The 14,470-nt window shown below is 42.9% G+C and overlaps 1 protein-coding gene across 1 annotated transcript in view; it reads left to right on the top strand.

Annotated features, from left to right (window-relative positions):
* Window positions 1-3,529: 3,529 nt before the first annotated feature.
* Window positions 3,530-14,470, top strand: part of CNGA3 (cyclic nucleotide gated channel subunit alpha 3) — a 30,371-nt gene continuing 19,430 nt past the window's right edge. The window contains exons 1-2 of the mRNA XM_054271671.1: window positions 3,530-3,592; window positions 12,641-12,772. Coding sequence (XP_054127646.1) covers window positions 12,672-12,772 — 101 coding nt within the window. The 5' untranslated portion in view covers window positions 3,530-3,592; window positions 12,641-12,671. The remainder of the gene's footprint in view (window positions 3,593-12,640; window positions 12,773-14,470) is intronic.

Here is a 14,470-nt window from a genome sequence, read left to right as displayed (position 1 = left end):
GAATACCAGACTCCTATCTTGCCCCCTTACCGTACCTCACCCCAGTGGTGCAGAGTAAGGTAGAATAAACAGAGCTTGTTCACTTATACTTAGGACAACATGGAGATTCCAGCGTAGGACACTACACAGGTATGTGTGACCATTTCCCTTTATTTATCAGGACATCCTTGGCTCTGGTGAGGCTAGTCTGTGAAAGAGGCTTGGCTATGTTCAGTTTTCTACAGTAGTTAGTTCCTCACAGGATCAGGCTGTTCAAAAACTGTGAAAATACCTATGATGTGGATTTCACATGCCTCATTTGGATGTTTCTATTGTTTGTTTCTATTTATTCTGTCTTTTGAATCTTTTTGTCTTGCATTTGCACATGTTGATGTCACAGTTTTGTTCACTGGAGCTCCAATCCTGCAGGCTCTCTCCGAATCATAACTCACATTGTTCAAATGAGAATGGCTTTCTAAGGCAGATCTAATCAGTGTTTCTCTTGGGAACAAAACCAAATGAGCTTTTCTAAGGTTGGCAATTCAGTCCAATTATTTCACAGATCTTTGTTCATTTAATTCCTCTGAAGTGGAACAATCAGGAGAAACAGGGCAGAGCTGCAATGCAAACAGGAAATTATGGTTTCTCAATTTGAAGAAAATGAGATTTTATAACACATTCCTCTATTTATTTATTTATTTATTACACCTTACTCTTTTGTCATGCATCCTGGCAGCGCTTCACTGCAGAGCACAGCGGTCTTGAGAGAACTACCAGAGTAATGCCAGCGCTCCTCAAAATGGAGCTGTGTAGACAAAGCCACAGGTACTGTAAATAAACTCAACTCCATTGATTACCTGGGACCTATATCAGTTTACAGCAACTGAGAACTTGCAGTTTACTGCAGTGAAAGGATGCTTTTTTCACTCCTTTCTATCATTATACACAATCATAAAATATCCTGAGCTGGAAGGGACCCACAAGGATCACTGAAGTCCAACTGTGCTGGAACTCCAGATTTTCCTTTTCTTATTAATTATAATTTCCAGTCACAAGCTATCATGGAGGCTTTGCTTAATTGCATACACCATGGTACAAAATTAATCTTTAGTTTGCATATAAAACTGAAAAATGCTTTGTTGAAATTAGACATGGTAATTCATGGTTGTGTTTTAAAGAAGTGTCTATCTAAGACCAATAACTTTAGGCCACTGAGATAAATCATCAGTAGTGCCTTGATGAACATAATAATTTTGATGGATGATACCTCACAGCTGTCAGCAGGCTGAACATACTTGTTGATGGCTCTCAGGGGACTGGCTTAATGATTCTACAAATGAAGCAAGAACTAAACTTGGAAAGAAAATTTCATGGAAATTATGAATATGTTGGAAAGAAGCAACATTTTCTCCCTGAATAGGCATGTTTTAATTTATACTTAACAACTCAGAAAATGGTAAAGGAAAACAGAATTTTTTATTCCTGTCATCTTCAATTCCCAGGCAACTGCTTTAGAGGTACCGTGAAGATGTATTACAACTTTAACACAATCTTTTCTCCAGAATTCCCTTGCAGCAGTACTACTGAATACAACAAAAACACACTTTGGACAGTGATGCCATTCTGGATGTGGACATTCATTTTTGTTGGTTCAGCCTGATCCTCTTAATGTCCATATCTGGGACCTTCTGGAAGTCTCCATAGCTTTTCCTGTGCTCTACTCACAGGCTTTCTTCATGTAGCAACCAGAACATAAGAGCAAGATGTAAAACCTTGTCTAAGGAGGAAGCCAGGCCCTGCACGGATCTACATGGAACACCTGGGAAGTGCAACCAGTGTTTGAGCCTTCAGAGGGACAACAGCAGCCAGGCACTTGGTGCACACCTGGCTGGTTAGATGCATTCCCAGTGCTTCCAAAATGCTGCCTGGAGAACTCCTGAGGAGTCAGCCCAGCAGCACAAGACATGAAAAAGGATGCTCTTCAAATGCTTCCTGCCTTCTGCTTTTCTGCCTAGGGTTTATGTTCTAATCCTTAAAAACCCTGTTACTCTGAAGACTGGTGTGACAGCTATAGGAGACAGACACCTCGAGATTCTGATGGGATTTTAAGAGTTTTAGCCATGGTCTTTTCCTCTCCTCAGTCCTTTCTGTGTGATGTGGTTCATCTTTCTTGACAAGCACGATAATAACCCGAGCACTCAGAATGCTTTTCTAATGTCCCGTTGTGTTCAATGTAGCTCAATTGACATGCAGCAAAGTGCAGCAGCCTTTCAGTTAGGAATGACATGGCTTCTGCTGACATTTCCCAGCTGAAGAATCATTTTATGAATCATACACACTCTTTGTTTCCAGCTCTTCTGAACCCTGTGAAAAGCAGAATCAGAACTAAACAGATGGAGTTCGGGGGAGTGTGAAAGCCTGGAGGTAACTCCAGCACAGGAAAATGAGGGTCAGCACCCTCAAGGAGGTCAGGCAGCGAGGGCCAGAGAGCTGCAGAAGAAACCTATCCATCGGTGCGGCGAGGAGAAGCGCCTCTCACGATGGAGAGGGTGTCGGTACCAGCAGCAGTGCCGGGAGCGGCTGTGGGGCTCCATCCGTCCCCTCGTGGCTCCCCTCGGGCAGGACCCAGAGGGACAGTGGAGGCAGAGCCCGGAAAATGCACTCCCCGATGGCTGCCGACGGGGAAGCGCTTCGAGCGGCAGCGGCACGTCCCCAGCCGCCCTCCTGAGCACCCCCGCTGCCTCCGGCCCCTCCGCCGGCGGCAGATGCAGGAGCCGCGGGCGGTGTGTGCGAGGGGAGGGCGGCGGGGAGCTGGCTCTCCGTGCCGGCCCCGAGCTCTCCTGCCTCCCGCTCCGCACGGGCTCTCCCGGCAGCACGGCCCGCGGCGGCTGAGGCGCGGCAGGGGCGGATGGCGGCAGCCGGACCCTGCCCGGCCCAGGGGCGCTGGGGCCGCGGCCCCCGCCCCGGCGAGCAGGGGTGAGGGCCGGCCGGGCACGGGGAACAGGGGTGAGGGCCGGCCCGGCACGGCTCCGCCCCGCCGGGGCACAGCGGCTGCCGCGGGCAGGGGCGTGTGGCCGCCCTTCACGGCCTCGCCGCTCCTCGTCTCGCCGCCCGGGGCTGCGGCTCCTCGCTCCGCCGGCGGCCCCGGGCCGGCCCTGCCCTGCCCTGCCCTGCCCGCGCCGGGCTCCCAACTTTCCTCGGCGTGGCACGAAATGTGCCGGGGCGCCGCCGAGCCCCTTTGACGTCTTGATCCTCTCCGAGAACTTAACAGGATCGCAAAGCCCTTCGAGCGGCTTTTCCCGGTGAGCCGAGCTTAGGCGCTCGGGCTGCGGCCGTAATCCGCCCGCGCCGCGCGGAGGGGCGGCTCGGCGGGCCCTGCCCTGCCCCGGCGGGCCCTGCCCTGCGCCGCTGCCCCCGCCGGGCCGGGCGGGCTGCGCTGCCCTGCGCGGCTCCCGGCGCGGCCCCAGCGCGTCCGGGCCGGCCAGGACGGCGCTGCCCGCAGCGAGAGCGCCCCGGGGCCCGCATCCAGGCACGCGGACCGACAGACGGACGGACGGACGGACGGACGGAGGGAGCTGCAGAGTTCGGGTGCTGCGGAGGAGAGCGTGGGCAGGTGAGTGTGAAGCAGGGGACAGTAAGCCTTCTGTCATGCCTGTGAGAGTGGCATCATGTCCTGCACTAGACTTCAAGCCTTAGCTCAAAAGCTTGAAATGGAAACGTAAACTTTGTTTATTTATTTAATTGTAAAGAAACGTGTTGATTTGATTAATTGATGCAGTGATTTGCGTAGTTACAATTAAATTGGGTTCAGGACACAAATCTGAACAGAAGTGGGGCTGATGGGACTTATTCCGCTCCTGCTGACTGATAATTATACTAGCTTGATCCATGTGTCTCTTCACTTTTCCAGTGTCTGGTGCCTGTGGTTTCAGCATGAGGCTATCAAACCCTGTATTAAAAAAATGCTTGCAAATACTACAAGCAGTGAAAGAGAATAATTTTCCAGTGATTCCTGGTGCTTCCCATAAATTGACCTTGGTTCTAGAAATATGACATCTCTTGCAAAAATCCTGTACTGTAATTCAGGCCGTAGTCTGCCTAAGAATGTGGAAGATGCAGTAATAATCAGTGTCTTTCTGTCGTGCAAGGTCCCCTCACTTGCCAAGAGGAAAAGCCTAAAGAAGATAAGAATAAGGGAAAATGACGTGAACATTACTTTAGATCTCTGAAGAAATTATGTTGGTACCTGTTGATCTACCTGTTTTAACTATATTTTGTTTTCCAGATTCATAGTTGCTGCATTCAAAGCAAATAGTTAAAGGATTGTTGTATTTAAAATGTGTAATTTTCATTTTTACTACTGAGTAAAACTACATCTGCAGTTTCAGATGTTACAGATTTTGGAATAGCATAACTGTGTGTCTTCAGTCAGCACAGTCTTTGGTTTTTTCCCTCTGGTATTTTTCATGTTGTTTTTCTTGAGTATGCATGCTAAAACCATCTGATTAGAAAAATACACGTTTCAAATGAAAGTGGGACTGTCGGGATGTTGAATCAGCAAGGGTAATCATGGTAAACAAGTAGTGAATGACTTGAGGGAAGAACACATCAGCTTTAAAAAATTATACCTCATCCTTCCATATCAGCATGTGTCAGCTTTGCCTTCTGTGTGTCCCAGCCTTGCCATCCAATCTGCACCCAAGCTCAGTCATTTCGGTTCAGCACGTTGTCCGGCAGCCTTCTCCAGAGCTGCCATCTCTTTTCATTAGCATCTCTGAAATCCTCTTCGGTAGGATGCCTCCTTACGGCTTGTGAAACGTGACACGATTTACCAACCCCTCGTGTTTCCCTTCCCCAGGCAAATGGGGTGGCTCCGATGGTTTGCATAAAGTGGGCAGGGAGGGAATTTAAGTGGGTGACAGTCACACGTATGCAAACATACAGATTTATTTTATACATTCAGGACTGCAAACCTGCTGTGTTCATGCTGCATTCATGCCCCTGCTATGCTCACTTTTAAGAGTTACCTTGAAATATGAATGCACTGACAGGAGACATTGGCAGAACCGGTGAATTTTAGGCAGTGGCTTCAGAAGCCTTGCACAGAGCTTATTTGCTGTATAGAAATATGGACACCTGTGCTGTGTTAACCATAGTGGCAGCAGAAACAACATGATGTGACTTGCTTGTCCAGCTGTACTTTTCAATTTTCTGTTTTAATTTACAATATTAAATTCAATGTCCGCAGCTAGTTTCTCCTGAAAATCTTCCAGTCTAAAAAAGAATTCATCTGCAGAAAATGGTCTGCAGATGAATTCTTTTTTAGGCTGGAAGATTTTAAAGAAAACTTTAGTAAATCTTAGAAAATTGAACTATATTGCCAGTAGTTCATAGTTACAGAAGGAAAACTCTGTCCCAATAATTCAGTTTATTTGAATGATTATTTTGGTACTAAAAGGTGCCAGAGACTCAGCCATCAAATGGATCAAAGGTAATCATGTGCATTTCATTGTAAAACTATAAATTATCCATACATGAATAATGCAATGCTTTATGAAGTGCATGCACATTTAAAGTACCTGTGAAAGGTAGAGTATTTGAAATCCTTGGTTGGTCCTGAGGCTACTGGGCTATGCATATAAATTATGTGCATTCTCAGGAGATGTCAGTGCTCATAGACTGTAGAAAATGCAATATGATGTAGCAGAGAGTAATAAATTTTGAAAAGTGAGCTTTTAAAAGAGGCCCTAGAATTTAAGAATTGTTGATTTAAACTGTAATGAATTCATGAGGGTACGTTGGTACTGCTGATTGTTTTTTCCAACTCCCTGAGTTTGATCTAATAGCCTTCATGCAAAGCTGATTTCCAGATGAGTGTGCCAGAGTCCAGTGTGCAGGTGAATTTGCAAACCTCCAAATCCTTGAAGAAAAGGATTTTGTGCCTTGTCTTCAAACCATGTTGTGATTTAGAAGTTCCAGTGTGCAGTGTTTGATGTCCTTTTGTTGCCATTAGGGGTTGCATCACTGGAGCTGCAGCCTGTCACACAGAACACACACAAGATACATAATGCACAGCTGAGCCACAACTATTAGCAAGTGATATAACAAGGATCATGTAGGTGGAGGTCAAATCCCAGAATAAATCCCAAAAGCTTATCAGGGTTGGACCTGAGAGGCTGTGTGAGGATTTGGAATGTGTCTTAACTAAAATGATGTTAGTGATCCTATGCAGCTTATCACTGCTTCTACAGCAATAACATGCTGAAAGCTTCAAGAACAACAGTGTTTTAACTACACAAACACACAGGATGCATTATAAAATCATATGTAAAGTCATCTTTTACTTTGTGGCGGTGATACATATTTCACCTTGAAAAACTCTTTTTTGAATTCTGCCATATTTTCTTTCTGTAGTCCTTTTACTCTAAACAAATAAGCATTAAGAATACTAAGTGGTGGTATAAATAGCTTGATCTGTCATTATTACTTGATGAACAAATACATTTAGTTTGTATCAGGTGTATTCATTCTTGGTTGGTTAACAATTTTGGATTAAGTTAGGTTGGGTTGGCATATTCTGCCCCAGAAGGGAACTGCTGGAGTAGCCCAAACATGAACTCTCAGTGCTCTTGAGAGGGAGACTACAGTCATTCAAAGATCCTTCACAGATATTAGACAGGCTGCAGAGCTTTCTTTGATGGCTTAGTGGATAGCTATCAACTTCCTAAATTTGTTATAATTTGTAATATTAAAGTGTGTGCCTGTGTGTTGGATTTTCTTTCCTGCTGAGATGGTGCAAAATTGTCTGAAACTCAGGCCACAAAGCTGCTCAGAGGCCTTGACTGTGTCCAGATTGCAGTGGGTGCTGAAAACAGGTACTGCTGCTGCCATAGGTGTTCTAGAGTGCTGAAAACCCATAAGAAAGCTATTTGGAGCCCTTAATCTACAGGTAGCAGGCTCAGGAAAAAGGAGGAAAATTGGTTTTTTTCTTGCTTAATTTGAAGCAGACTTGCAAAGGTTTCTCATTTTTTGAGGTGCAGCTGCTCAGCACAATGCCATTTGCTGCCAGCAGTTGAATTGACTTGAGAAATAGGGGAGTTGTGGCTGTGAATTGGGTGCCAGTGCTTTGGGCCTGGAGTTAGAAGTCCAGTTATTCTCCATATCCCAGTTTGGTTTCAGTCATTTCACATAGGTAGCTTCCTTCTTAGTGCCATGTTCCTGCTCACCTGCATTTCTGCATTCCTACTTCAGGAAATTCACTGGATGGCAGAGCTCCTAAAATTTAGATATACTGCAGCCTTCGTAGCTCTACTTCTAGGTCTTTCATGATGTAGCCCTGAAGAGACAAGTAGAACTTGATATTCAAAACTAGGAAATACGTAAGTGAATCCAAAATTTTCATATGTTACTTGAACTCATACTTGTTGCAAAAACAACTGGCTGTCTTGTTAAAAATGCTTCTTTTATACCAGAGAGTGTCTTTAAAATAGTTTGACACAAAACCTCAGTTGCTATTGAATCCAAAAGGAAGAGGATAAAAGACCCTGACAATTTACATTTCGAGTAGGGAGTGCTATCATGTATGTAATAATTACATGTATGTAAATTGTTACATTTATTGGATAATACATCTGTTTAGCTGTTGTTTCAGTCTCAGTGATTTAGGCACTGAAAAGCAATATTCTTGAGTGTGGGGTTATTAATCTCTTTCAGTCCTACCCAATAGGTGGCAAGGAAGAAAAGACTAGGTGAGAAAGCATGTTAAAATTCTGCTTAAGGCATTGGTAAGGGTGCCAATCTTTCATGAGCTAGGAGAGATTCAAGTTTTATTTTGCTGGGTGAGGCTGACTGAGGCTCAGAGGACAATGTGTCTGTCTGTCTATCTATGTTTTTGTTAAATGACTTGTAAGCTAAATACCTAAGTGCCTAACATGGATTTACCAGACTTGTCAGCCTTTAGTTAATCAAGTTTTACCCTCAGTGTAATTATTAGCATTAAATATTCAGAGCAGAGAGTGTAGTTCCCAGGTAGTTGTTATTTATAAAAGGCAGGTACCAGGGTGGGTGCAGTGCCAGGGGCTGGCAGGGGTTGAGGGGCTGATGTGAGCAGCAGCCAGGGCTGCCTGTGCTGGACCCAAATGGCTCCAGCCAGCTCCAGCTCATCCCCTGTGGCCAAGAGGGTGGCACTTCAGGGAAAAAGCACTTAAATAAGGGTAGGATGCCACAAAGGCAGTGTGAGGGGACTGAGGAGAAAAAATGGGTGAAAACCATCTCTGCAGAAAGTAAGGTCAGAGAAGAAGGAGCAGAGGTGGTGTTGTGGGCACTGGAGCAGGATTGCCTTGCAAGTCTTGGAGGGCTCCATAATGGAGCAGACATCCACTGTGGAGCACCCTTTGGTGGAGCCATTCCTGAAGCAGACTGCAGCCAGTGAAGAGGAGCCTGTGCAGGAGCAGGCTCTCCTGACAAGCACTGTGGTCCATGGAGGATCCACAGTGAAGCAGGTTTGTCCTGCAGGACTGCAGCCTGTGGAGCAGGTTGTGAAGGACTGCAGCCTGCAGCAAGGACCCAGCCTGGCTCAGGGACACGGTGTGAGGAGGCAGGAGTGGCAGGGAGGGAACAGGGACTGACTGCAGCCTCCCATTCCCAGCCCCTGTGCTGCTGGGTAGGGTAGAGGAGCTGGAGGAGTTGGGAATGTAGGGGTAAAATTGAATCTGGGGAAAATAAGTGGTAGAGAGAGTGTTTTGCCTTTGTTTCCTGCCATCCAACTCCATTTTAATTTGCACTAAATTGAGTTTTCTCCAGTTTGAGCCCATTTTCCTGTGATGACAATTGGTCTTCCAATGTCCTTTTTCTTAATGTTTTTTCCTCTTGACCCATGGTGAGCTTCCTCCCACTGGGCTGCTGAAGAGGAAAAGTGCAATAGCAGCTGTGTGGGCATCTGGCAGCCAGCCAAGGCCAACCCATCATTCCACCTGGTTTTAAATATGAAACTGAGCTCTACTCACTTCTTAAAACTGCCTTGTGAGAACCAGTGTTTAGTGGCAGTTTTGGGATTGCAGGTCCCAGATGGTTGGAGCTGTCTCTCTGTGTCCTTGCAAAAGGTGTTTGTGGAGCCTCCTGACTCTTCAGGACTTTCCTGCTGGCTGACTCCTGTTAAGCTGCTCCTCAGTTAATTACTTGCCATATTTTGGATCCAATGCTGAAATGTCAATCTCCTCCCTAGACTAGTAAAAACATTTGTCATTAGGGTTCTTAGAGGCCTGTAAGGAACAAATATTTCTTCTTCATCAGATAGTTAGTAATTTGTCAGAGCTTTATGGGCTTTATACAGTGCCAAAACATATTGCTTCAGGAGGTCTCAGCACCTGCACTGTACCCAAATTACCTCAGTGTTTATTTGTATCTGTCCTGTGTTCAGTCTCTCTCTGCCACAGCTGGGCACAGGTAACACACTTTCATCCACTCCTCCTACCTTCTTCCAAAAATATATTAATGTATTTTATTGCTTAGAGTTGTATTTCTGTGAAATTTCCCCCCCCCCCCCTTTCCTCCAGTATAGGGCAGAATAAGAGTTCAGACCCCACTGTATATTAAACATGAATTTTGCAGCTGAAATGATTGTAAGGGATCTGAAATGACCTGAAATTTTACCTACATATTTTTATTTTATAACTTTATAGTCTTCACCTTTTAGGGTGAGCAGGCCCCATTTTCCTTTCTCTCCCTTTTCCAGGTCTTTAATCATTCTTGCCATGCTGTTATTCTGCTTTATCTTTCTGATTAAGAGAAGGACTTGGAGTGCTCCAGATAAGTCTGCACTGTTGTTTATGGAGCAGTTTTAGTGGTTTTTGTGTCATTAACCTGTTCCATGTATACATTGTCAGTTGTGTCAGCAAGGCTGCCCTGCAGTGAGCACACTGTTTCTCTGAGCTGTACCTGTGTGTAAGCTCATAAATTGGTTTGGTTTGGAAGGGACCATAAGGACCATGTAATTCCAACTCCTCTTCCACCAAACCAGTTTGCTCAAAGCCTCATCCAACCTGGCCTTGGACACTTGCAGGGGTGGGGAATATCCAGCTTCTCCAGGCAAACATGGTCCAGTGTTTCAACACCATCATAGTGAAGAATTTCTCCCTCATATTTAATCCAAAACTAGCCTTTCATGTTCCCTTTCTGAGTGCATATGGTTCATTTGGAAGCATGTAGGGCATTAGTTTCACCTGCTTTTCACCTGTATTCATCTATTTCCATTTGCCTGTGTTGCACATCACTTACCATCAAATTGAGAAATTGCTGTAGTTGATGTTGGCCACCCTGAGGTTCCCTGCAGTCCTTTTCTTTCTCTTGCCTATACGATTTTTTGCCATCCTGAGATCTTACTGTATCACCACTTCATCTTTCCATCAGCATTACTAACAGCAGGTTTTCCAACAGAGCCCTGAGGAATACTGTTAATAAACATCTGCAGTGGTGAAGGTGACTATTTAGTCCTGTTCTTGCTTTCTGTCTTCTTGTTTTTTTTAATTCACTATAGTGTTTGGCTTCATTTGCCATTATTTTTTCTTTTTTAGTGGCATAGCTTTTGAAAGTATGAATAAGGTTTCCTGTATTCAGTGCTCCACTGGCATACTCAAGCCTTTCAGGAGGTTTGGAGTATTTAATTCCAATATCTGTTAAAAGTGTTTAATTCCAGATTAGTAATATGCAATTTCAGCCATTTCAGTTTTAAGTGTAAAGAAATGCTGTACTTCATGTTTTTTAACCAAACTTTTGGTAACTGATGCACAAATGCACCTGGAAATCCATGTGCCACACCTACAGCATTTGAAACGTAGAAAGGCATTGTTCACTCTTCTCCAGTTTCAGAAGCAATGTGCCTTATCAGTGAGGGAATCCCTGGTGTTAGCAGCAAATTATCCACATCACCCCAAGACTTCAGAAGGGTTTCATTATCTCGTGCTTTTATTGTTTTAACAGTTTTACTTTTTTAACAGAGTTGCTTACTTTGTTGGAGGTTATAAACCAGGTGACCCTTGTTTTTAAGAACTGCTGTAGGTAGACATCAATCTGATTGTGAATCACCAGAACTGATAAGTGGAACTAAGTGTCAGAACTAGTCAAGAGCTTCACTCAGTGCTAAATTTGCTCTGAAATTACAACTTTAGAAAAAAGGTTAATGCTTTGTTACTTATGAATAATTCTTCCCACTATCAAGCTTTTAAAACTGAGTTTTGTTTTTTAACATAAATTATCTGCACTTTAGAAGTTAATTCTTCTGAGTGAGCATTCCAATCTGAGAGTGGGTTGAAAGAGTTGAATTTTTTCATTTCAATGTGTAATAAAAATGCCCATTTTTTTCCCCAGTTAAACTTCAGTTAATCAGCAAGAACAAGGCTCAGTTTAAGGTGAGACACAGACAGTAACTGATTTAAATTAAGGCAAAATTAGGGATGAGGAGTACTAATAAAATTTTTGAATATTAAGTGATGCCCAAGGCTGTTTCTAGAGTAATTTCATTATTTCTGGATTTAAAAAAAAAACACTTTAAAATATATGAAATAATTTTTGAAGTTATGTATTACTTTCTTTAATTGTCTGGGAATTGAGTGGAGGGTAAGTCAGGTATGTTGTTTTCAAGAAAGTGGGTGCATAATATTCTAACCATGGGTAATAACCTGAATTATTCAGGTCACAAAGTTTCTGAAAGATCTGTATTTCATTTGGTGTTGAAGGTAGATCTTGTGTGGTCAGTGACACAGAGGATTCCAGGTGAAAAATGGGCACAACCTAGTGTGAGGGAGTTGATTGATCCTGAGGGAATTTCATTCTAGTCATATTTCAAACAAAAAAGGTTCCTGAATGGAGTTTCTAAATCTTTTTTTTTCTTGTTGAAAAATTCAAAGCTTTCACTGAAATTCTTTCAGTCCTTCATTTGTAAGACACTTGTCTTGAGTCTTAAAACTCATTTTGTAAGTAGTAGATGTGATATGAATTTGGAAAGGCATTGAAGATCCAATCTGGAAAGGAATTTAGACAAATCTTTTAAAACTTGTAGGAGATAAGCTGCTAAATATCTTAACAGAGACTGTTTTGAAGCATTGTGATAAAACCCCCTAGTGTGTGTTTACTGCAGAATTTTAATAATACAGAATTATAGCATGGCCTGCATTAAACTAAGGGGTAAATGTCATTAATTATCTGCTTGGTTAATATGGATTTTTGGAATAAAAGTCTTAATCATAAAATAGATAAATGAGCACAGGGAAATCAATCTAAAGTGGAATAGGTTGTTCTAGCACATGTATTACCTGGCTTTTTTTAGTTAACTTTCTTACTAACCTTCTTTTAATGAGATTTTAAATGCAATTTCAGTATGGATAATAGGTATGACAGTGTAGGTAGTCCATAAAGCCCAGAGACTAAAAGAATATGATGTCATGTAACCCTTTTGCTTTGGTCATGATGAATTTTTACTAACACTTTTTCTTCTGTCTACTGCAAATAAATTGAGAAACACATGTCATATGTGTGTGTAAATATCACAGACTGTCCTTCAGATGGTTGAAATTGCTTTTTGCTGTTCCACTGTTTTAATAAAGAACTCTTTTTGAGTACTGAGCACGTTCCTTTTGAAGCCTTCATAATTTTTTTCCCATTTCAGCTGTCATTTAGATGTTGATATGTAAAGCAAAATGGCAAAAATCAACACCCAGCACTCCTACCCTGGTGTACACAGCCTGTCTGTCAGAACTGCTGATGAAGATATCGAAAGGATTGAAAATGGCTATATCAGGTAATATTTTCCTTTCATCACAGCCAAGAGAACAGGTTGCTGCATAGTTTGTGGAACTTCTGTAGCTCTGGGAATGGCATGGAATATTATGGGAATATTGTGTTGTGGTATTGTTGGCCCAGTGCACTTTACAGACTTGACAACATCTATCCAAAGCATTGAAGAGACAGACACAGGGAGGTTGCACTAACTCATCAAAGACAAACCTCTTTCTCAAGTCACCACACAGATAGCACACAGGGTCTATGCTTTCAACAAGGTATGTAGGATATGGGCAAGAAAAAGATCCTTTGAGCACCATGCAGTGAGAAGCCTTGGGAACGTTTGGTTTTCTTAAAGCAGCCTCTGCAAATTGCCTAATTCCAGTGATAGGGAAAATCTGTAGTGTATAAAGAGTATCAGCATTTTTGTGCTGGATTTTTGGAGTGTCCCACTGTACAGAGGAAATGTAATAGTTTCTTTACATTCACCTTTCTCTAGTTTTGATAGTTTTAAAGTGGCTGTTTGAAACATGCCAGGGGGCTTGCACTTAACCTGTTGCACAGTAGGAGTCATTCCTCTAGACTGGGCAAAGCCTGCTGGGCCTGTGGAAAGATGCCTGATGATCCATAGCATCTCTAGAGGCTGGAAGTTGTTTTCTGCTTTTGGCTTGTTATGGCCAACCACCTCCTCTATTCGGATCTTGTCTGGCTGTCTCTTGCTGTTCAAGTGCACACCCAGACCAGAGCACCCAGAATCCTGATGGGCTGATGGGACTCCCTTTGTTATGGTGATTTTTGGATTGCATGTCACTAGCAGCTGCTATGGATGCTCTGTTTGAATTGGTCCTTTATTTCTTCTTGCTTTGCTTTCACGGTACCTTCTGTCACATAGATGTACCTACAGTAGTGAAAATGGATCTGATTTGTTCTGCACAGTAAGGCTTGCTTGCTGTTGTTGCACTACCTCATGGTCTCCTTAGGGAGATTTAAAAAAGCCCTGTCCCTTTCCCTCCATTAACAGTGATGTGTTAGAAAAAGTGAAAACACAGATTGAAATGAGCCTCTTCCTTTCCTTTTTTTAGTGTCCTATTTGTAGTGGATGTCAGTGATTGGCAGCTCACAGAAGGGAATTACTGGCTGGGATGTGAGGGGGGGTTATAAGGGTTTAAATGTAGAATTAAATCCCTACAGTCATCTGCAATTTCAGAGGTAATGACTTTGACAGATAGAGGGACTGAAATATGAATTGCACTTTATCATCATGGTGATGGTCTTGAAGAGTCATTTTTTTAAAAGAACATTCGATATTATCAACATTAATTGCAGGACTTCATAGATGGGTAGGAAGATACAGTCTTGCTCTGTAAAAGAGATCTCCTATTTAAGATTTTTGGATTCTTGAAATGAGTGCTGCTAAGTATATACAATAATTTTATAATACCATTAAAAATTTTGTTGGTTTTTTATTTAATTTTTTTAGAATTTTTTTAAAACTCTATTACTGGAAGATGAATTTAAATTCAGATTTGCTTTAGAATATGTCTGTACCCAAAGATAAAAGCCATCCATGATTTTAGGTTTTCTCTCTCTTACATCAGAATACGCAACTATAGATGTTGGGAAGAAAAGCACGTTTGCTAGAGCAGCAGCATTTCTTCTTTGCCTTTGCTTTCCTCCAGCTCCTATTTGCTGTAGTTCAACAGAGCAATTAAACACA

The sequence above is a fragment of the Melozone crissalis genome, unplaced genomic scaffold (genome assembly GCF_028551555.1).
Source record: "Melozone crissalis strain CALT ecotype California unplaced genomic scaffold, PUWL_Pcris_2 ptg000013l_1, whole genome shotgun sequence".
Taxonomy (NCBI): Eukaryota; Metazoa; Chordata; class Aves; order Passeriformes; family Passerellidae; genus Melozone; species Melozone crissalis.
The sequence above is the reverse complement of the archived record's forward strand: the minus strand, read 5'-3'. Positions and strand labels throughout refer to the sequence as shown.